We start from the raw sequence: 23,431 nt of genomic DNA on the forward strand, positions 1-23,431 counted from the left end.
AACTTGTGTTTAGTTCTCAGTTTTAAAAGAGACTCTAAGACTCTTTTAAGTCTCTTAAGCAGTTTGAGTAGGAGGAGGTGGCTATTTTCAGATAAACGTGATCTGCTTGTCAGGCATTTTCCTCTAAAGTAACAGCAACATAGCAGGGATCTTTTAACGTCTCCTCATGGGCACTAAGTATTGTACTGATAAGGCATAGTCCCTGTCTTCAAACACTGTAAGCATCTCAGAGTTCACTGTCATATCCTGTGTAAACAATACAAAACAAAATGCACATTTTTATCATTTTAAAACAAAGTACAATGCAACCATAGCAATTACTTAAATGTAAGAGATCTTTCCAAGGGTTCAAAAAGCTCTGCAGAGTGGAAGATGACACAAAGTTTGGAGAAGTTTTCAGTTACTACATCTTAACTGAAAGGCTTGTCATGTGACCCTTTCAGTAGGGGGCAATCTGAGATTTGAATTTTTCATCTTCTGAAGGATTTTGACGCAAGGTGTGAAACAAATGATCTATTTTACCAGCACTAGAGAAATACAATAGTGATCTTTTTTTCTGCCATACTCTCCCCTGACCCCACAAAGGAATTCTTTTCTTTACAGCTGCTCCTTTGAGATCCAGGCTATCCATTAGCATAAATGAATGTATTTTACAACAATCTGGGAGCTTCTGCATAACATAACATGTTGATTCTCTCGCTGGTGCATGTGGAGAACTCCTACTGATTTAAATGGGAGTTCTCCCTGCTGAGTTGCTGCAGAATAGGTTGTTTAAAATATAACTTTCATCTCAGCTTTATTTTAAAGAATGGGTTTATTTCTAACGTTTGGCATGGTATAAGACACAAAATTAAGGACTGTTTCTGAGTTGTGGAGCTTGCAATGTAAAATACACAGACAAAAAAGATAAAAGGCATTGGGAGAGACAAAAGGGGAAGTGACCTCCTTGTGAGTGTCTACTTGAGCTCTCCTGAATTAACTCACATCACCTCGCTAGTAATGTTGGGAGTCAGGAAGGTGTTTCACCTAGGTCAGTATTTTTGGGCTACTTCTAAAAAGTGAGCCTTAAGGAAAGAGGATAAACAAGGAGAGACTATAGGGGCTTGGTGAGGAAGGCAATGAGAAGGGCATCACAGTGAGCTAATTAATAGTTTCACCACAGATTTATGAAGTCTGATATCACTAGAGGTAGACTTCTCTTTCCAGCTATCTTGTGGTTTTATACTACCACCCATCACCATAGTATCCAAGTGCCTTCCATCTAAAATTGATAGGAAAAGCAAGATCTTTGGTGGACTTCATGGAGGCAGGAACTTCTCCCTTTTAGGGGTCAAAACTCTGCTGTGTATTGATTTATTTAAAGACTTTATTAATTTCCTCTCTTTTTCTTTTTTCTCACTTTTGCACTTCCTGGCTTAAATATTATTTAGGCAAAATGAGCATCTCCTTTTCTCCTGCTCCTCTTATCTATTTTATCTCCTACTCAGAACTCACTACTTCTTTTACAGAATATTCAGCAGCTGTTCCAGGCCTCCCAACTTCATATGCTGCTATCCTAAGAATTAAATCTGCCAGTTCATCTTCAGCACTCTTTAATTCAAAGAACAGGCCACGATTAAGCAGCCCTTCATTAGGAAGCATATCTTCACCAGGCTGGAGAGGAACAGCACAACACTATCACTCACCAACAAACCTCTATCACTTCTCAGACGCCTTCAAACACGATGGTAAGTACAGTTCTCCCCTTTGAATCTTTGAAGAGACAGTGTATATATATGTGGCTTTGACATTTTTCAAAACGGATACATTTTTATCAGGATGCTTCAGTATCTCACATTGGTAACATTGGATTTCAGTAAATATCACATGGTAAAAATGAGCTCCCTTCTTTTTAGAATCCTTAAATTAACCTTAAAGTCAGCAGTTTAAACATTCTCTCCTACAGGTCCCTAAAGGGATTTTATCTTATTTTATTGCAGCCTTTGCAATGTAAGAATGGGAAACTAGAAGTGAAATAAAATTGCACTACAATCCAATTTGATCTACTCAACTAATGTCTATACATACAAAGGCACTGCAATGAAATTTCAATCCACCTTTTATGTTTTTTCCCAATTGCTCGGGTATTTTTCATATCTACTCCCAAATGATAGTTATGTGGATTAACTATTTTTTCTTCAAATCTAATATAGTCTATAATCCTGACACACAATACAATGTGGTGTCACTTTTTTAGATGAAGAAATTCTCAGTTATAATAAATATTTCCTATTATTCAAATAACATTTGTTTTCTCTTTATCATCTTGTTTTCTTTAGGGTGAGCCTTAAGAGAGCATTAATAGAATTTACGAATTACAATATTCTTTCCGCCAAGTAATCCCTATCTCAACAAAAAAGAAAGGCAAGATTATTTAAATGTAGTGAACCAAGGAGATGACGGAAGAAAAAATCACTAACAGTATAGACCAATAGTAATACCAGGATGATTACTGTAGCCTTTTCAGAAAGGTACTTTAGCGTGTCCTTAATTATGGCACGTTATGCTTAAGAGTTTTCATGAAGAAGGATGACTTAAGCATGCGCTTTTCTGAACTGGGGGCTATGTTAGCCCTACGGAGGAATACAGATAAACTGAATCCTGAAAGCAATTGAATTATGGCCATGTTAGAACTGGATTTTGTTTTCTGCACTTGCATGTGTTGTGTAATGTTCAGTATATTTACAAAACTCGGGTACTGTCTCTGTTCCTGACCTTGCTGACTCACCCCTGCAAACCTACGTACAGGCAAGAATCTGGAAGAATCAAAGTAGTGGAATGATGAACCAAAGCTGGCTGACTTTAGCAGTAGTATGTTGGCCTTTCATAGCATGTGTGTCTGCAAATTGGAGGTAGAAGGCAGCAATTGGTTGTTGGAAGAGGAAAGAAAGCAGATTTTATTAATAACATAAGCTGGAACTATAAAGGAATTTCCCTGTGAGTGACCCTGATGACTCCTATGGGTCTGGGGCTGAAAGTCTGGTAAAGAGGCATTTTATTAGGATTAAATGCCCACAATCAGTTTGGTGATATTTATATATCCATGCCTCTGGAAAACAATGATTTTTGTCGACTAGTTTGTGCCTAGGTTTAATGCAGTCTGCTGTGGAGTAGAAGGTAGAAAGCGTTCTCCTGCTCTCCCCAGCCCTGACCCCACATGGGTTGGACTTTGGAGAGTGCATATGTAACCCACACACCTCCTGAGTATAGAGTTCTGTCCCATCGAGTGGCACCGAGACTACTTAGAGAGAGATAAAATGAGTCTCCTTTACAGACTTAGCTAACAGCCAGTTGGCTTTTAGCTTGTGCTGTAGAGGCTCATGCACTAAGCTCCAGAAGTCCCAGTATCTGATCCTGCCCGCCGACGACCGGGGTCTGTCGGCATTACAAGTGGGGGCTGGGAAGTCTCTGAAGCTCGGGACTCGCTTCCTTAGCTCGGGGAAGTATGTAACCCACACACCTCCTCGGTGTGGTGTTCTGTCCCATCTAGTGGCACTGATACCACTTAGAGAGAGTTAAATGAGTTTGCTCTACAGCCTTAGCTAACAGCCAGTTGGCTTTTAGCTCATGTGGTAGAAGCTCATGCACTAAGCTCCAGAGGTCCCCAGTTTGATCCTGCCTGCTGGCGACCAGGGCCTGTCAGCGTTACACATGGCCTGCATTTTAGTTGTTCATGTAAATGGATAGACAAAGTCATGACTAGAGCTGTACAAATAATTGGTTTTTCGTTTTGCTGGCAGTTCAAAAAAAAAGGGGGGGGTTTCAGAAGAACCCCAAACCAACTTTTTTAGAATTTTTGGTAAATTGGAAAGGCAGGGGGAAATGGAATGAAACATTTAATTACATTTGCATTCACTGCGATCCTGGTTCCTTGTTACCAAGATGTAGTTAAAAGAATTGTTTTTCATCACCACTTAATTTAGTCTTATTAAATTTCTTACTCAAAACATGCATTTAATAGAGTTCAGTACTTGCTAAAATCAAGCTACTTATCAAAACATAATGTGATTAAAAGAAGTTTACATAGAAAATGTCACTGGGTATGTCTACACTGCAATTAAAAACCTGCATCTTGCATATGCCAGCTGATTCAGGCTAAGGGGCTGTTTAATTGCAGCGTAGGCATTCAGGCTCGGGCTGGAGCCCAGGCTCTAGGACCCTGTGAGTTGGGAGAGTCCCAGAGCTCAGGCTGCACCACATAGGGTGGCCAGGTGCTCGGTTTTCGACTGGAAACCTAAAGTCTGCTTTCTGCGAGTGGGGGATGGGAAGGAGGCACCAGGTCATCACCCATTCCAGACCCTGTTTATCCAGGGCTGCCTCCTACTTTGGGTGGCTGCAGCTCCCAGCCCTGACTTCACAGGTGAGTCCGTCCTGACCTGAGTGAGAGGGGAGAAGCAGCAAGCAACAGGGAGGAGGGGAAAAGAGGAGTTGACGGCGGTAAGGCCTCAGGGGAGAGGCAGGGCAGGGGCTTGGGGGAAGAGGTGGGACAGATGTGGAGCCTTGGGGGGAATAGGAGGGGCAAGGGTGGGGCTTCGGGGGGAAGGCAGAGCAGGGGAGGTTCTGGCACTTCTGCTGGAGTGTCCAGTTTTTAAATATTACCAAGTTGGCAACCCTAATTAAACAGCCCCTTAGCCTGTACCCTGTGAGCCTGACTCAGCTGGCACAGGCCAGTTGCAGGTTTTTAATTGCAGTGTAGATATAGCTACTGAGTGCTAGATTCAGCATTTACAAGTCTGAGTTAGTTGAAATACCTGTAGAATATCTTATTGCCAGTCAGCTTCCCGTTATAAATGTCTGCATGGAGAATGTTGGCTGATGTTGTATGGGCACTGGATATCTTCCTCTCCCAAAACTTACGGCAGATGTGTCTATTTCAGATGGCAGGATTGGGAGAACTTGTTCAGGGAGTATCATTAGCCTTCAGAATGTGGCAATGCTGAAAGAGGCTATTAAGAGAATGTAGTGTGTGCGTGCATCTGCTGTTGGGAGAATGGTAGAATACCAGCAGTCCAGTAACTTAGTTTGCTTGTGTGAATTTGCTAAATAAATGGTTCTATTTTATGGAGACACACATGAAAATTTGAGGGAAGAATTTTGCAACCTCTATTAACATTAGGCCACTGATCCTGCACTGATGCACCAGCATCTTAGCTACACTGAAGTCAATGGAAATCCATATTGTTGTAAGAGTCTACCCTCACAGAACATGCGGAAGACCTCCAGTGACTCCGTTAACTAAAGATAACTGAGGTATTCTGAATCTTAAGTTAACTAAAATCAGCCAAGTACTCTTCCTAAGTAGATCAGCTTTTTCTATTTTATATATATAATATATTGGAATTACAGTCCCTTGTGTTAACACAGTGAACATTAACTTTACATAAATCAAATAATGCTGTTTTGAATTTGGAATAATTTGATATTTTGCTCTGCAGCACTTTGGTGGTATTTCCTTTTTGGGGTTTTGAGAGGATGTTATGACTTGGCAGAATGGCGTTATCAAAATGGATTCTACTGCTTCGTTCTCAGGTGTTGAGTCAAAGCTGGTGCTGCTACTACTCGTGTAAACTTGTAAAGCAAAAGTTTTCATGTCACAGTCCTTTATTAATTTGAAAAAGATTGTTTGAGGGCTCTCCTAATCTTTAGATCAAGAAGGTAATTTTTAAAAAAAACAAGCTGATTTTTAATATGACTGAATTATTTTTAAAGTCGTTGTCTCAGTACACTGAACTCTCATCATGAGATCTCCAAAAAGTGATTAACAGATGAAACTGCCTGTTTCCACAGTAATAAAGGTTAATTGAAAGACCCTGAAGAGCCACCTCAAGAAAAAGCCAGTGTAGATTAAAACCGAAGAGTGAAAGAATAAGTATTGAATTGAACATATTGAGCAACAAATAAAACCTGATTCACATGAACCAAAGTGATTCTCTCTCTTCTTAAAACCAGATCCTGCCCCCAATCTGAGTATAAAACGTCTGTGTGTTAATATGTGCAATATTCCAGCAACTTGCCTGTCACAAAATCCCTGTAGGGGGAGATGGTCACAGCCCCATCTGTGTCACGATTAATTAGCTGCTCCCCCGACTGGGAGTGGGGGTAAGGGGATTCGTTGATACCTAAAGACACCAGGCCCTTCTAAAAGATCTGAGAGACTTCAATCTGGGGGTTGACCAGAGTTACTGAGCAAGCTTCTGTGAAAGGCCCTGAGTCAGGGTGTGAAGAAGTTGGGTACTCTGGTGGAACAAGCCAGGGGACCCAACCCTCTACACCAGGGATGGTGCAGGAGAACAGTGCTTCAGGGGAACTAGCCCAGGAGTCGAGTGCATAGTACCGAAGCAGAGGGAAGGACTCAAATGGGTCCCAGATGGAGAGCTGAAGAAAAGCTCACAAAGAGTCAAACTTTATTGCTTATTTGGACTTCTTAGTTTAACTTTTTTTTTATCCTTGAATGGTTTAAGCTTGTTTCTGACTTGGCCAGAGGACCAAGTCACATCTACAGCAGTGACCCATGTGTGTAGAGCTCATTAATGAACCCTAAGAAGAGGGGACTGATACAGAGCACATCAGAGTCACCCCTGCCCACAAGCAGGTGCTTGGTAGGCATACACCCTGTTAAATTACCTATTTTTTTCTGAGGCAGTTAATTTCCAAGAGTGATCATGTGACTCTTCAGTGTAGACATGGACATTTTGATGGTTCTGTGACCTGTCAATTACTTGTGGTTCTGTTTGTTTGGGTGGGTGGATTTATTACAGGGAAACCGGTACTGATCTCTCTATTTAGGTTGCCTAACATTATGCACTGTTAAAAAAATATCTTGTGAGCCTTCTTTCAGGAGCTCTAACATCTCCATTGTTTGCTAGGGGACTCTGAACAATTTGTCAGGGAGAAAGCATTGGGGTCAGAAAAGAGAATTTTCTTTGTCCCATGAAATTCTGTTCAGATTTGGCAGTTACTATGTTTGAAAATTGCTATTTTCCTTCTCCCACGTGCTAGTCACAAATGTTTTGGCAGCATGCCAGAATAATAACTGAACATGAATGTTAAGGCCCACACTACCATCAAAACAGCAGCAGTTGTGCATTGGGAGCAGGCAACCTCTCCTGGAGGGGAAAAAGAGCGAGCCAGGATCGGCTCTCTTCCATAGCCCTCCTAACACAGAACATCAGTCTCCCTCCCCGCCATGAGGACACCACACCTTATATGAGTGAGGGAGAGAGGGGATGGTTGCCTTGAATCAACCCCGTAGACCAAGCACATGGCCCCAATAACCCATCCTCTCTCCCTCACCTGCAACCCCAAGATAACCGCCGTCTCCTGATGCTAGCTAACAGTTAGTCCTGTAATACAAGCTGTGCTTCAGCACTGAAGATTCAGGGTTAAAACCCAACCAATGATGCATGATGAATGTTCTTACAATTGCACATAGTGGAATTTATGACTACTTTTTTCCTTTCTACAAAAAATGGAAAACTGTATGCAAACTCCTCAAATTGATGGAACATTTCATTTGCAAAGTCAAGCATTTGACATGAGAAATGCCAGAATTCAGGTTGCCTGTGCAGCCTTGATTATGTCCTCTTGCACATACACATTCTGATGTTTTTTAATTACATGATCACATTATTTTTCCACATGAGCCCCATGTCATTCAGAGCACAGGCTGCAAGATGCTCTGGTGATAAATCAGGGCTCTGTAGTGAAGAGGACTCTTTGTAGGACCCGGGCCTCATTTTATGTAGAAGTTGAAAGGCCTTTAAAGAACAAAGCAGGGAACTGCATAAAGAGAAAGGTTAAGGCAAGTGAATACCACAACAGAGAACTCTGTTCTATCCCTTATGATTTGAGCTTATGCTCAAATAAATTGGTTAGTCTCTAAGGTGCCACAAGTACTCCTTTTCTTTTTGTTCTATCCCTGCCTCTGCTCCAGAGTTCCTATGTGATGATGAGCAAGACACTTAAGACAAAATTTGGCAATTGGTCCCTAATTGTGCACTCCTCATTTTCAAGGTGCCTAGCTTGAGATGCCTAGGGCCCTATTTATAGGAATAGTGAGTTCTTTCCACTGCAACTGAAGCTAATGGGACTTGTGTATATTCAGAATCTCTGGAGGTTAAGGCACAGAAATGAGTTCATGGATGGCAGTCATGCAGGTCTGGAATTCTGACCTTGGCTTTACCACATCCTCATTATGTGGCCTCAGAAAAGACTTTGTCTTAGCTTACCCATCTGTAAAATGGGGCTAAAAAAATTAATTATTTGTGTGACACTCAGATACCTTGGTAATGAGCTCCTTAGAAAAGACCATAAGGAAATGTGTAATCCTTTATTCATTGCATTCTGTACTGTAAATAAGGCTGTGACTACTAATTGAATGATGAGTATAAAAATATCAAACATCTGCATCATTCCCTGAGCGCAGTCTATCTTGTGCAATGAAAGAGGCACACATAATTGTAACTGGTCATGTAATTAAAGACTATATCATAATGCATACCCGCAAGGGGGCAGAATTGCAGCTGAACAGATTATTTATAATTTAGTATTTCTTAACTTTTTAGGGCTTGATTTTCAGGGCTTGTGTTTTTTGTGTGTATAATATGAAAAATATGGAGGTTATAGATTTAAAATACTAAGTATTTGCCTTTTCAAGAAAATATATAACTAAAGAGGGGGCAGTCGTTGGTGGACTACAGTGCAAAAGGGTGTTCCAAGCGTCAGGGTTGGTAAGGAAAAGAAAGGCTATTACTGTAAATGATATTATTCTTTTACAATAGTTTGTTTACAATAGTTTGGGAAAATCAGCCCAATAGAATGTTACAATTGTTGTACAGGCTTTGTGTTCAGTATGTGTAGAGTATTAGTGTTCTTAGCCCAGTTCCCAGGGGTGAGTGTTAATAACTGACATCCATGTTGTCTGTTACAGATAAAAAAGCCAAGGATTAGATGAGCATTTTTCATACATTGCATTGTGATACTCTGGTTACTTGTGCTACATTCACATTTCTGATCATTAAACATAACAATCACATCAGGCCAATTTATTTTTAATAATATATTGTAGGATAAGACACTTTCTAACTCAGTTGAGGTTCTGGCTGTCACACACTACCTTCCTCCCTTCATTAAAATAAACTGTCCACCATCATATACAAAAAAAGATACACTTACTATCAATGAGCCAATATGGTTCAGAATCTGGTGAGCATAAAAATGCATTGGAGAGTCCTTTGCTATCAGAGTAGTTAAAAATTAGCTCATCTTTCAGTGCATATAAGTGTATAGTTTGGGTTCTTTTTAAAATTTTGTACCCAAAAGTTGCTTGTTGAAGTCACATAATATATTTTAAATTTAAGAAAAATACTTTAAGAAATATTCCCAATCCACTATTGCCTGCACAATGCCGATTCAAATAATTCTATTAATTGTGGTAATTGGCCAGATTGCTGCTGAAAATGAGAACTTACAATTTTAAATGTGTGCACAAACTGGCTGATTCGTTAGCCTCACCTGCAATATGTACCCGTACACTCTTCAAGGCAGACATGTCATTATATAAAATGTGATCACTACCACAGCAGGTAAGTTAGATATAGAGATCGGCAGGGTGTGAATAAAAGGCCTGATGAACAAAAAATGTTGCCTGTGGGAAATTAAAACAGTAAGTGATGGCACACGCCTGCCTACACCTATTTCTCAACGGATGTATCTTGCTTAAATAAAGGCTTTGATTTATTGTGTATCAACATCCTTGTTGTGACACTTCATACCTTTTTTATCTCTTCTCATTTGATGTTCTTGCTCACATATTAGAACAGAAAAAGGAAATACAATTTAGTGTACAATCAGTTTGTGGGATTCAATGCCTCAGATTGTCAAGTACTATGATTCATAGATTCTAAGGCTGGAAAGGACCTTTGTCATCATCTAGTCTGACTTCCTGTATAACCCATCCCATGAAACGCCCCCAAAACAATTAATCCAATCTTGATTTTAAAATCATCATTGATGGAGAATCCACCATGACCCTTGACAAATTGATCCAGTGGTTAATTATTCTCACTGGGGAAAACAAGTGTAAATGTTTAAGTCTGTATTTGTCAAGCTTCAACTTCCAACCATTTGATCCTGTTCTACCTTTCTCTGCTAGACTGAAGAACCCATTGTTCCCCATGTAGGTATGTACAGATTATAATCAATTAATCTTTTCTTCATTAAGCTAAATAGATCAAGCTATTTGAGTCTTATCACTATAAGGCATGTTTTCTAATCCTTTACTCATTCTTGTGACTCTTCTTTGAACCCTCTCCAATTTATCAACATACTTCATGAATTGTGGGCACCGAAATTGGACAAAATATCCTAGCAGGAGCCATACCAGTGCCAAATATAGAGGTAAAATAACCTCTCTGCTCCCTACTTGAGGTTCCACTGTTTATGCATCCTACAGTTGCATTAACTCCTTTGACCTACAGCTTCACAGCGGGAGCTCATGTTCAGCTGAGTATCCGCTACGACCCCCAAATCTTTATCAGAGTCACTGTTTCCCAGGATAGTCCCACATACTATAGGTATGGCCTACATGCTTTGTTCCTAGATGTATACATTTACAATTAGCTGTGTTAAAACACATTGTTTGCTTGTGTTCAGTTTACCAAGTTATCTAGATCACTCTGAATCAATGACCTTTCCTCTCTGTTTACCATTTGTGCAAACTTTATCAGTGATTTTGTTTTCTTCCAGGTTATTGATACTGTTAAATAGCACAGGGCCAAGAACCAATCCCACTGGGACCCCCTGGAAACACACCTGCTCGATGACAATTCCCCATTTATAGTTACATTTTGAGACCTATCAGTTCACCATTTTGAGTCCATTTAATGTGTGCTATGTTAACTTTGTGTCATTCTAATTTTTAATCAGAAAGTCATGGGGTATCAAGTCAAATGCCTTACAGAAATTGAAGTATATTGCAATGGTACTATTTATCAATCAAACTTGTAATTTCATCAAAAAAGATAGCAAGTTAGTTTGACAGGATTTTTCCATAAATCCATGTTGCTTTGCAATTACATTAACCTCCTTTAATTCTTTATAAGTCAAGTCTTGTTATTGGTCCATTATTAGATGGAAATGGTAGAATTATCAACAATGATGGTGAAAAAGCAGAAATGTTCAAGAAATAGTTCTGCTCTGTGTTTGGGGGGGAAACAGATGATATAGATTCATCGTATGGTATCTCTGGAGGATGTTATTATCTTGCCCAAGATCGATGTCAGGTTGACAGGCATATAACTACCCAGGACATTCCATTTACCCTTTTAAAAAATTTGCATAACATTAGCTTTCTTCCAGGTTTCTGGAACTCTCCTAGCGCACCAAGCAGGTATTTCCATACACCCCCCCTGAATTTCCCCAACACCCCTGCAGTGGACAACTAGTTACATGCAGTGTTGGCAATTTAGTCATTGGTTAGAAATTTGAATTGAAATTGAAACATTAATACACCCTTTAAAAGCATATATAGTGTATGATAAAATACTTGCATCTGAAAAAGTATAATAGGTTTGAAAAGTACAAACAAAGACTAGCTTCTTCACAGAGCTGTTTTTCTGACAATGTTGGCACATTCGTTTCAGCAATGTTGGCCAACCTTATAATTGCAAATTATGATTTGTAATCAAGGTCTGAATGAGGTCTCCCCTGACAGCTAGTGATGAGCCAGGGACCGGGGAAGGCTTCAGGACCAGACTGTATTTACATGAACTCACTTACTCTCCCTAGGTATCCAGCAGACAGAATAATGTTGCCCAAGTGATCAATTTTGGCTGGTGTTGGGTTACAAATCACTTTAGTATTGAAGGTGGGGGTCATGAAATGTTGTTATCTTTATCGTATGAGTTAAAGAGCAGCAGAACAATACTTAGCCTGTCCTGAATGAGAGGTTCACCCTCAATGCTTAATTTTTTCCAGGGTTGAGCCCCCGCACCTCTAGGCTTGGCAGTTCATAGCCCCGGGACCTCTGGGCTTGCCACATCAGTTATGAAAGTAAAAAACTTGCTTGCACCCAGTACCTCTTTCATTACAAATTAAGCAAAGGTCACCTTCAACTGAACTGCACTCGCTAAGCAAGGGGTTTGCTTGGCAGATCCCAGTGGAAAGAGGGGTGGATGATGAAATAGGAGTTTTGCTTGGTGGTGTGGGCTGTGTCTAAGAGTCACAGGTGCAATTTGACTTGCACCTCTCCCCTATTTAAAAATAAGCTTATTAGGCCCCATAGAGTCTTTTGTTTTGTTAAGTGACCACTAGAGCTGAAATCACTAATAATCGGATCTAAGTGCTTTGACCTGCTGCAGGACAGCATTTCTGTGAGAAAGACAGCCCAGCCTGCTCTTGCTGTGAGGTTCCCCACTGAGAGCTGAAATCAGAGTTGGGTGGAACCTCAAGAGACTGACTCGCAGAGGTCACAGTGGCAGGTGGCAGCAGAAGGTGATGGCGTAGGACCATCAGCAATGGAGTGATGTAGTGAATGGTGGCATGACAAACAACAGCAGCCGGAGTGAGTGGCAAGCAACTGGAGGAACAAGCAAGGTGCCTTCTCCTCTGCAGCCCCCCAGGGTGGGAGATGAACTCATGCAAAAGCACCACTGAACTCTGGGTCTTCACTGACCAAGGACAACAACTATGAGTGGGGTGCAGTAGAGGGAGTAGGGAGGGGCATGTTAAAGGAACATTTGTTTGTTGGACTACGTTTTAGTGACTTTGCTCCAGAATGCTAGATTTATGACGGAGAAACGTATATAAATATACATTTCCTAGTAGGCCACGATTTTAAAAACACATTATTTGCCAGGGTCATTATCTCACATTGTTGGTATCTCAAGAGGTTGCTATCTTAGGGAGTTTCTGTTCTAAACATTTTTATTATAATTATTTTTTATGTGAGAACATAAGAATAGCCATATTGGGTCAGACCAATGGTCCGTCGAGCCCAGTATCCTGTCTTCTGACAGTGGCTAATGTCAGGTGCTTCAAAGGGAATTAACAGAACAGGGCAATTATTCAGTGATCCATCCATTCCCAGCTTCTGGCAAGCAGAGGGTTTCAGAGCATGGTGTTGCATCCCTGCCCATCCTGGCTAATAGTCATTGATGGACCTATCCGCCATGAACTTATCTAGTTCTTTTTTGAACCCAGTTATAGTTTTGGCCTTCACAACATCCCCTGGCAAAAAGTTCCACAGGTTGTCTGTGTGTTGTGTGAAGAAGTACTTCCTTTTGTTGGTTTTAAACCTGCTACCTATTAATTTCATTGGGTGACCCCTAGTTCTTGTGTTATGTGAAGGAGCTTATTCACTTTCTCCACACCAGTCAAGTCATATCCCCTCTTAGTCCTCTCTTTTCCAAGCTCCTCCTGAAGGTCAAAACAACAGACTGGACTTCTACATAGATTGCTTCCATCGATGTGCACAGGCTGAAATTGTGGAAAAGCAGCATCACTTGCCCCATAACCTCAGCCGTGCTGAACACAATGCCATCCACAGCCTCAGGAACAACTCTGACATCATAATCAAAAAGGCTGACAAAGGAGGTGCTGTCGTCATCATGAATAAGTTGGAATATGAACAAGAGGCTGCTAGGCAGCTCTCTAATTCCACATTCTACAGGCCATTATCCTCTGATCCCACTGAGGATTACCAAAAGAAACTACAGCATTTGCTCAAGAAACTCCCTGAAAAAGCACAGGAACAGATCTGTGCAGACACATGCCTAGAACTCCAACCAGGGGTATTCCATCTGCTTCCCAAGATCCATAAACCTGGGAATCCTGGACGCCCCATCATCTCAGGCATTGGCACCTTGACAGCAGGATTGTCTGGTTATGTAGACTCCCTCCTCAGGCCCTACGCTACCAGCACTCCCAGCTATCTTCGAGACACCACTGACTTGCTGAGGAAACTACAATCTAGCAGTGATCTTCCAGAAAACACCCTCCTGGCCACCATGGATGTAGAAGCCCTCTACACCAACATTCCACACTAACATGGACTACAAGCCATCAGGAACAGTATCCCCGATTAATGTCACGGCAAACCTGGTGGCTGACCTTTGACTTTGTCCTCACCCACAACTATTTCACATTTGTGGACAATGTATATCTTCAAGTCAGCGGCACTGCTATGGGTACTCGCATGGCCCCACAGTATGTCAACATTTTTATGGCTGACTTAGAACAACGCTTCCTTAGCTCTCGTCCCCTAACATCCCTACTCCACTTGCACTACATTGATGACACCTTCATCTGGACCCATGGAAGAGAAGCCCTTGAGGAATTCCACCATGATTTCAATAATTTCCATCCCACCATCAACCTCAGCCTAGACCAATCCACACAAGTGGTCCATTTCCTGGACACTACTGTACTAATAAGCGATAGTCACATAAACACCACCCTATACCGGAAAGCTACAGACCGCTATACTTACCTACATGCCTCCAGCTTCCATCCAGACCACATGACATGATCCATTGTCTACATCCAAGCTCTAAGATACAACTGCATTTGCTCCAATCCCTCAGACAGAGACAAACACCTACAAGATCTCTATCAAGCATTCTTACAACTACAATACCCACCTGCTGACGTGAAAAAACAGATTGACAGAGCCAGAAGAGTACGCAGAAGTCACCTACTACAGGACAGGCCCAACAAAGAAAATAACAGAACACCACTAGCCGTTACCTTCAGCCCCCAACTAAAATCTCTCCAGCGCATCATCAAAGATTTACAAACTATCCTGAAAAATGATCCCTCACTCTCACAGATCTTGGGAGACAGACCAGTCCTCACTTACAGACATTCCCCCAACCTGAAGCAAATACTCACCAACAACTACACACCACACAACAAAAACACCAACCCAGGATCCTATCCTTGCAACAACGCCCGATGCCAACTCTGTCCACATATTTATTCAAGTGACACCATCATAGGACTTAATCACATTAGCCACGCTATCAGGGGCTCATTCACCTGCGCATCTACCAATATGATATATGCCATCATGTGCCAGCAATGCCCCTCTGCCATGTACATTGGACAAACCGGACAGCCTCTATGTAAAAGAATAAATGGACACAAATCTGACATCAGGAATCAAAACATTCAAAAACCAGTAGGAGAACACTTCAACCTCTCTGGCCACTCAGTAAAAGATTTAAGGGTGGCAATTTTGCAACAGAAAAGCTTCAAAAACAGACTCCAACGAGAAACTGCTGAGCTTGAATTAATATGCAAACTAGATACTATTAACTTGGATTTGAATAGAGACTGGGAGTGGCTGGATCATTACACATATTGAATCTATTTCCTTAAATTAAGTATCCTCACACCTTCTTGTCACCTGCCTAAATGGGCCATCTTGATTATCACCACAAGTTTTTTTCTCCTGCTGATAATAGCTCATCTTAACTCATTAGCCTCTCACAGTTTGTTTGGTAACTTCCAACTTATCTGTGCGTGTGTGTGTATATCTTCTTACTATATGTTCCATTCTATGCATCCAATGAAGTGGGCTGTAGCCCACAAAAGCTTATGCTCAAATAAATTTGTTAGTCTCTAAGGTGCCACAAGTACTCCTGTTCTTAACCAGGCGGTTAAAATGCTGGAGACACACAACACAGTTTATTCAAAGAAACATTGTCCCCTTATACTGTCTCTTTAAACAAGAGATACCACACACTACAACCTGGAAGCCAATGTTAAGTGCATTGTCATTTGTTAATCCTGAAGTTGGACACTGGTTCTGACCAAGACCAGCAAATACTCACTATCTTTCTGCAGGAAACTCAACTGGCTGGTTAGAAGCATGCAGTGCAACAGTGAAAGACTCAGCAGTTGAAAAAGAGAACTCTCACCACATTCAGAAAATGTGCATACATGACTGATAAATGGACCGATGCAAATGGGTGTCAAGTATTAAGTCACTGCATACATTATCTTGATGTCAGTGTTAGGACAGTAGATTAATTTCTAGATGTTCAGGTTATAGAAGACACATCGGCTGCATCTCTGACCGTGCACATCTTAGAGTTAAATGCTTGTAAATTGAACCCCAAGGAGATGGCTGCTTGTGCATTTGATAGAGCTGCAAACTTCTCCAGAAGACATAGTGGAGTACAAGCTTTGCTCGGAGAAAAGTGTAACTCTAAACTCTCCTGTGCACACTGCAGAGGCCATCTACTCCAACTAGCACTAGTACAAGCTTCAGAATCTTCAAAAGGCATTTAAAAAGCTATAAATTTAATGTCTTCAGTATGCTCTTTTTTCAGCAAGTGTTCAAAAAGACTGAACATCTTGGAAAATGTACAAGATACACTGGGACTTAAGTTCAAATTAGTCCAACCTGAGAAAACCCACTGGCTATTGTCTTAAAATTACTGCAACCATTATTATTGGCTTTGGAAAGTATCTACAAAGATGGGTTGGATCTAATTAGTGAGGCTGGTGGACTACTTTTGCTACTACATTCAGAGAAGACAATCGCCATTCTCTCTTCTAAGTCTACTGTTGAAACCACTTGGGTCATTAAACAATGCCATCCAGGTATCTGCTACAACAGTAGTAGATCTTTGTCCAGCAATGGACAAAACTTGGATCAATCAGAGAGATCCATTGAAAATGTACTGGAAGAAGCAAAGTCTTCAGTTCAGAAGTTGACCAATTAAATTGACTCCTTAAATGAAAAGGACAAGAAGCGTTTGTTAAATCAGATGAAAAGGTAAAGTACACAGACTTGATTCTTATATCTCGACAACAGCAACTTCTGGATTCTATCAACCTCTATGTAGCTTTTACAGATGTCTGTTTTATAAAACACTGACAGTTGAGTGGAGTGAGGCACTACCTGCAATGGGGCTGCCATGTGATCAGAACAGAGAATTTGAACACAGAGTGGAATATCATAAAATAAATGAATATTTGTCGTCAACTTCTTTATTATCATTAGTGGTTCGACCCAATTTTTGTACTATGTTTCCTGGGATAAAAGAAGTAGGAATTCATTTCTTTCTAGTCCTAGTCACAACATCTACAGTTGAGCATTCTTTTTCCTCACTGAATAGAATTTTGTGTTCTGAAAGAAGTCGCCTTCTGCATGATGACGAGCATATCATGAAGGACTGGAAGTACCAGACACATGAGAAGCCACCAAAAATGAATGCACTGCATTCGAGAAGTTCAGTAACAGAGTTTGTGCAAAAATATAACAAGAAACCAAGAAGGATGTAGATAGTGTTTCATAGTAGGCTTGAGTAGCCCACTTTAATTTGTGTGATGATTTAAAAACATGAGTTAAATCTAATAAAATGGTTGGAAAACATTTTTCAGTTTTTACTATCGTGCTTTACAGCTCACCTTCACCCTAACAGTCTCACCCCTCATCAGTACACACACACATTTTTGAACACCCTGCCCACCCTAATTTCAATGCTTGGGGAAAACACTGGGTTATTAAAAATCCACAATAATGGTCCAGAAAGCTCCTCAGCCAGCTCTTTTTAATGCTCTTATCTTAAGTTATCTGGATGTGATAATTCTAAAATGTTTCAGTTTAGTAGCTTCTGTTTAACATCCTCCAGAGATACTAGTGGAATGTAAAGAGTTCATCATCACCATATCTATAATCTCTTTTTTCTGCACAAATACAGAACAGATTTTTTTCTTGAACACTTCTGTTTTTTTTCACCATTATTATTCCTAATATAATTTTTAAAAACTCCTTATTCTCTTTAATTCTGCTGGCCATAGATTTATCATCTTTCCTTTTGATTCCCTTATCAATTTTCTACAATTCCTAACTTCTGATTTCAGTTCATTACTATCAACTTCTCCTTTCTTCCATTTGTCATATAGTGTATCTGCCTTCACTTCCCCTGTAAACCACGTTTTATTTTATTTAACTAGCACAGCCTTCTTCCTCAGTTGTGGGATTATGGGGTTTCGTCATCTAGTGAGATGTTCTTAAATTATTTCAGTTTTCACTCACATTTTTCTGATTAAATTCTTCCTCCCAGCTGATTTGGCTCATAATTGTTTTCAGTTTTGTGATATTGGCCCTATTAAAGCACTTATTACTGGTCTAGACTTTATTCTGTTTACACATTATGAAAGTGATCAAGTAATGATCACTTGTACCTAAGATACCATTAATTTGTAATTCTGTGATCAGTTTATCTTTACCGTACTAATAAAGAATTCCCCTATGTTGGCTGTAACACTTTCTGAGTAAGGAAATTGCCATCTATAATATTTTAGAAATTGCAAGGATGTTTTAATACTGGCAGCATGAGACTTCCAGCATGTCACTCAAATTGAAATCCCACATGATAATGCAGGTTTTTCCCCTACACATTATTAAATAGGTGCATAAGGACGTGACCATCCTGTCCCCTATTATGTTTTGGTGGTCTGTAACAGACATCAACTAATACCTCATTTTGTGTTTTATCTGTTACGATATTGATCCATTAACATGCAAGATCACTTTCTTCTGAGTTGTCAGTGAAACAGGTAATGCTATTTTTGACAGCGTGCCACTCCCCCCTCCCCTTGTGTCCACTCTATCTTTCCTTAATAGGTTATAACCATGAATTAACATTCCACTAGTGTGAATCGTACCAGCAGGTTTCAGTAACACCAACTAGATTGAATTTATGCTTGTAAGCGAGCAATTGCAGTTCCCCCCATTTGCTACTCAGGTTCCACCCTTGCTGTATAAGCAATTCAGGAGTTTCTTCTCCATGTCTTTTGGTTCCTTGATTAATTTTGTTCACAACATATCAATTTTGAGCTGACTGAGTGCCAGTAGTGTGCTGTCATTGTATGCAAATCATGCATTGCATGCCCCCCAGACCAGCTGTGCCCACAAGACAGTGCCCATGAGACATTTACAGACAGCCTGTAAATGAACAAACAAAATGGTGTTCTATGTACAGTGTGACTGTGCATGCACCATACATGTGAGGTCACACTGCATGGAGGATTCAGTTTTCCATGCAAGCGTACAGTTGCATGCCTGACTAAACATATCATGGCACACCACTGCTGAGTCCTCATGGTGGCCAGCTTTCACCTCCCCCTTCCCCCTCCCCTCTCCCCCCCTCCCCCCCAAAAAAGAAGCTAGATAATTTCTCCTTTAAGAACATTTGTAATTATGGATGTTCAAATAATAGGTGTATAATAGGTGTAATCAAATATTATGCTACATGGCATAAACTGATCCTCTGCATGGATTGTGAAACATATACCCCTTCTACTGCTCATCATACACACCGTTTGCAGCATTGCATAATCAGGTGCGATTTCAGAGGACATTTCATTTTTTCCCTGGAACAGCAGTTTTTCGCCATAGCCAGGGTTCCAAAATAATTATATAATTTGGTACAGCAAATCCTCTGTTCCCACTTAAGTTTTTTCTAAAGCAAGTAGTAAATGTACCAGTAAGTAATGCCCCTTAGAATAAAAGTATTGTTGTTAAACTTTTCCTAGTCATCTTATTTTCACCTGCTTATTTGCTATATCTCTTTGAAATGCTTAGGGCTCTGAAACACACTTAAACTATGTGAATAACCCCATTTACTTCTATGGTGCTACTCACGTGTTCAAAGCTACTGATGTGCATAAGTATTTGCATGATCAGGCTCTTCTGTTGTCACTTGGCAGACACCCTGATTCAAATCTAACCTTGTAACTTTGCTTCCTTGCGGGACTAAGACACTGATTTAATTATGTGATCAAGCTATAGAATTATAGAAGTGTAGGACTGGAGAGGATCTTGAGAGGTCATCTAATCCAGCCCCTGTACTCAAGGCAGAACTATGTAATAACTAGACTATTTCTTACAGGTGTTTGTCTAACGTGTTCTTAAAAACCTCCAATGACTGGCATTCCACAACCTCTCTAGGCAATTTGTTCCATTGCTTAACTACTGTGACAGTTAAGAAGTTTTTCCTAGTGTCCAACCTAAACCTCCCTTGCTGCAATGTAAGCCCATTGTTTCCTGTCCTGTCCTCAGAAGTACAACGTTTTATATACTTGAACTGTTATCAGGTCCCCTCTCAGTCTTCTCTTCTTCAGACTAAACAAACCCTGTTTTTTCAGTCTTCTCTCACAGTCATGTTTTCTAGACCTTTAATCATTTTTGTTGCTTTCCTCTGGACTTTCTCCAATTTGTTCACATCTTTCCTTTTCATCACTCAGAGGTTCATGTTTTACAGGAAGATGCCGTCTTCCCAAAAATGCAGAATGGTCTAAAGGCTTAGGCCAGGGTCTGACAGCCAGAATTCCTTGTCCTATCGTTGCAGCTGTCACTTATTTGCTGTTTGTTATTGGGCAATTTTTTAAACATCTGTTTTTTATAAATGTCTGTTTTCCAGAGGATCACTAGGAATGCTGTGAGCATTAGTCAATGTATCACTGTAAAACTTTCCTCCGTCATCAGAATATATGCATTAATTGTTTCTAGTGGTGATGGCTTCCGTTGCACCATTCACACTCTCTTAGCTGGTCACCTGTGCTCCAGTAGCATCCATTCACAAGACAGCTGGCAGCAGTTAGGGTGCAGTCTGTGGCCATTGATGTGGAATCAATCTGTGTGCCTCCTATGGTAGTAGACAACTGCTTCGTCTACATCTGCTTGCTATGCCATTGTAGTAGACGACTGCCATGTCTACATCTGCTTGCTACGCCATTGTAGTGTGCCAGACTTTTGTCCACCATAGAAACTGTTGAGCTCTTCACTATCAAACCAATAGCTGGGAGCATGGGTCAGTGAGTGGCAGTGTGTGTACCGCACACTGGTAGGCCTGTTCAGTATGCCTCTGGGGCCCCATCCTGCTCCAAGATCCCTTGAAGAATTTGCCTGGGCATGTAAGGACCCAGTTACCCGTTGGTACCACTCAGGAGGTACTGCAAGGGTCTTGCCAGGGGATAGGCTATATACCAGCAGGAGGACATATTAACTCAGCTTCATTTGCATTGCTGGCTGGTGGCCACTGATGATAGAATCACTACGTTGATCACTGTCACTACGTGCTCCATGTAGGTCTGTGTCACTAACCATGCGGTAGCACCAATCAAGACCATGCTGGAAAGCAATAGTCAACAATGGGGTTACCCACTGAGATCAACCGCCGATGGATTTTGAGGCACAGAGGCTGAGACGTAAATAGTGGCAGACTGAGCAGGCACAGATTGTAATCCCTTTCTCAGCACTGAGATACTTATGCACTTCCTGCAGAAAGGACTGCCACTCACACGTCGTTCTCTTTCGCCACAGCCTTACTCACGGAAAATAAGTCGATGTCATTTCCACTCATGAAGGACAAAAAACCCCTGCCCTGTCTCTTCCCACCCAGTGCCGACCCCTCCCCCGAGCACATCCCATCCCCACTCCTCATCGTGCCTCCTGCATGCCATGAAACAGCTGATTACAGTGAGCGGGTGGGGTTGGGAGGGAGGAGGAGGAGTTGACTGACGGGGCACCTGGAAGATGGGAAGCGCTGGGAGGGAGGGGGGAGCTGATAGGAAGATTGCCTGTGGGTGCTAAGCACTCGCTAATTTTTTTCCGTGGGTGCTCCAGGGCTGAAGCACCCACGGAGTCGGCGCCTATTGCGCCCTCACTCTGACTTCATTGGGACGGTGTGTAGGTGCAGGATTGTGTGCTAGGAAATCTCATTGTATCAGTACTGCCACCCTTAACAGATCACAAATTATAAGATGGGCCACCAAAAATCCAGAGATTACCACCCCCTCCCAAACCAAGATTTCAATTTTAGAAGATATTGTGCGTGTTTTGTTTTGTTCTGATTTTTGAATTCCCCCTGCCCTTCCCCAGGGTTTGTGTGAGACAATTAGTGTTGCCTGCTCTCCTAATTTTATTGGGAAAGTTGATTTTGGGCCCAGCTGCAGGAGCTTTCAGCCCCACATCGGCCCATCCCTTGCCCAGCAATGAATTCTGCCCCACCCCTAGCAGTTCAGTACCCCTCAGTTCAGCTCCCCTCAGCCTCTGCTTCTCATGGGGTTCTTCACCCTGTCCTTTCCCAGGGGTGGGAGCTACAGCAGGTCCTGTTGTATTAATTTAGATGGACCACATGGGGCACAGGTGCTAACATAACCCAGTCACTATTCGATGTTAAACAGTTTAAACAAGATTCAGGTGTTGGTAAACAGAGACCTGCGCCTGCTTAGTACCATGGCTAACACATCATGAACAATCCTTTCATTAATATCCAAAAAAGAAGGGAAAACAGTAACAGCATCTCTTAATTGGTATCAAAGATAACTGTTTTTTTGCGGGGAAAAGAGAATACATTAGTTGAAATGAGCTGGAGCTGTAGTTATTGCTGTTGCTGTTAAAGTCTGATCCTGTTTCTTAGGAAAACAAGGCAAACACACACAAAAGGGGGAGAGGAAACATAGAAGCTGCATTTTCTGTCTCTGATGCTGACTTTCACTTTCCCCCTCACTGCTGGAAAAACACAGGCACATCACACCATCTTATTAGCCACTCAGACCTGGCAAACTCATCCTGGCATCAGGCTGTTTTGGGCATTGATTTAGCTAATGGATGTAGTATCGGTAACAAAATACTCCATAGTAAATGCTACAATTTTTTCTTTTCTTCCCACTATCCCAAGGTACTGCAAATACACTTGAACACTCAGCCGACCACACCACCAAGTCTGAAGATTTGGATAAGATAGCACCTCGAGTTGAAATCATGGCTTGATTTTTATAAACCACCCTTCCTTTTTGCTAAACTCCAGTCTCATCAATTTCTTATTCTAGTAGTGTATCTTGGCATGCAGCTGAATTGCAAGAAACAACTGAAGGTCACTTTTATTAGCATTTTTAGCTTGCTTAAAGGATGGATTACCTAGTGAATCTTTTGATTGTGAGAAAAAGCTGGTGCTGACTTAGGCTGTTAGTACAGGATATTAAATAACTTGTATAATATAAATGTCACAACACTAGCTTATTGTTTATTGAAGAAATATAGAATCATGGCCTGATCTGAAAAACTCCTGTACATAAATTGCATTGAAGCCATGTGTCTATATATGACTTTAAAACAAACAAGCTGAAGTAACTATTTGCAGGATCAACCAGACCCTTAAATTGTTTTGCAGCAGTGGGTTGACATAGACAATGGCATTAAGATACTATGCTACTGTAAGCACAGAGGGGAAAAAACCTGAAAGAAATGGAAACTGGGGATTGTCAATTGCACCTACTCTGGCTTGTTTGCTCCACACATTGCTGAGCTAGTTTTAATCTTGTGTTCGTAGAAATACAAGTATCTGAAGTTATATCTTTTATTTTTTAGATT

At 41.1% G+C, this 23,431-nt stretch overlaps 1 protein-coding gene across 2 annotated transcripts in view; it reads left to right on the top strand.

The window, feature by feature from the left end:
• The window catches only part of CNTN5 (contactin 5), a 970,129-nt gene that overhangs the window by 603,448 nt on the left and 343,250 nt on the right, over nucleotides 1-23,431 (top strand). For both annotated transcript variants that reach the window (XM_043529333.1, XM_037889811.2), the window contains one exon: nucleotides 1,509-1,727. In XM_043529333.1, the coding sequence (XP_043385268.1) occupies nucleotides 1,509-1,727 (219 nt within the window). The remainder of the gene's footprint in view (nucleotides 1-1,508; nucleotides 1,728-23,431) is intronic.

Source organism: Chelonia mydas, chromosome 1, assembly GCF_015237465.2.
Source record: "Chelonia mydas isolate rCheMyd1 chromosome 1, rCheMyd1.pri.v2, whole genome shotgun sequence".
Classification (NCBI taxonomy): Eukaryota; Metazoa; Chordata; order Testudines; family Cheloniidae; genus Chelonia; species Chelonia mydas.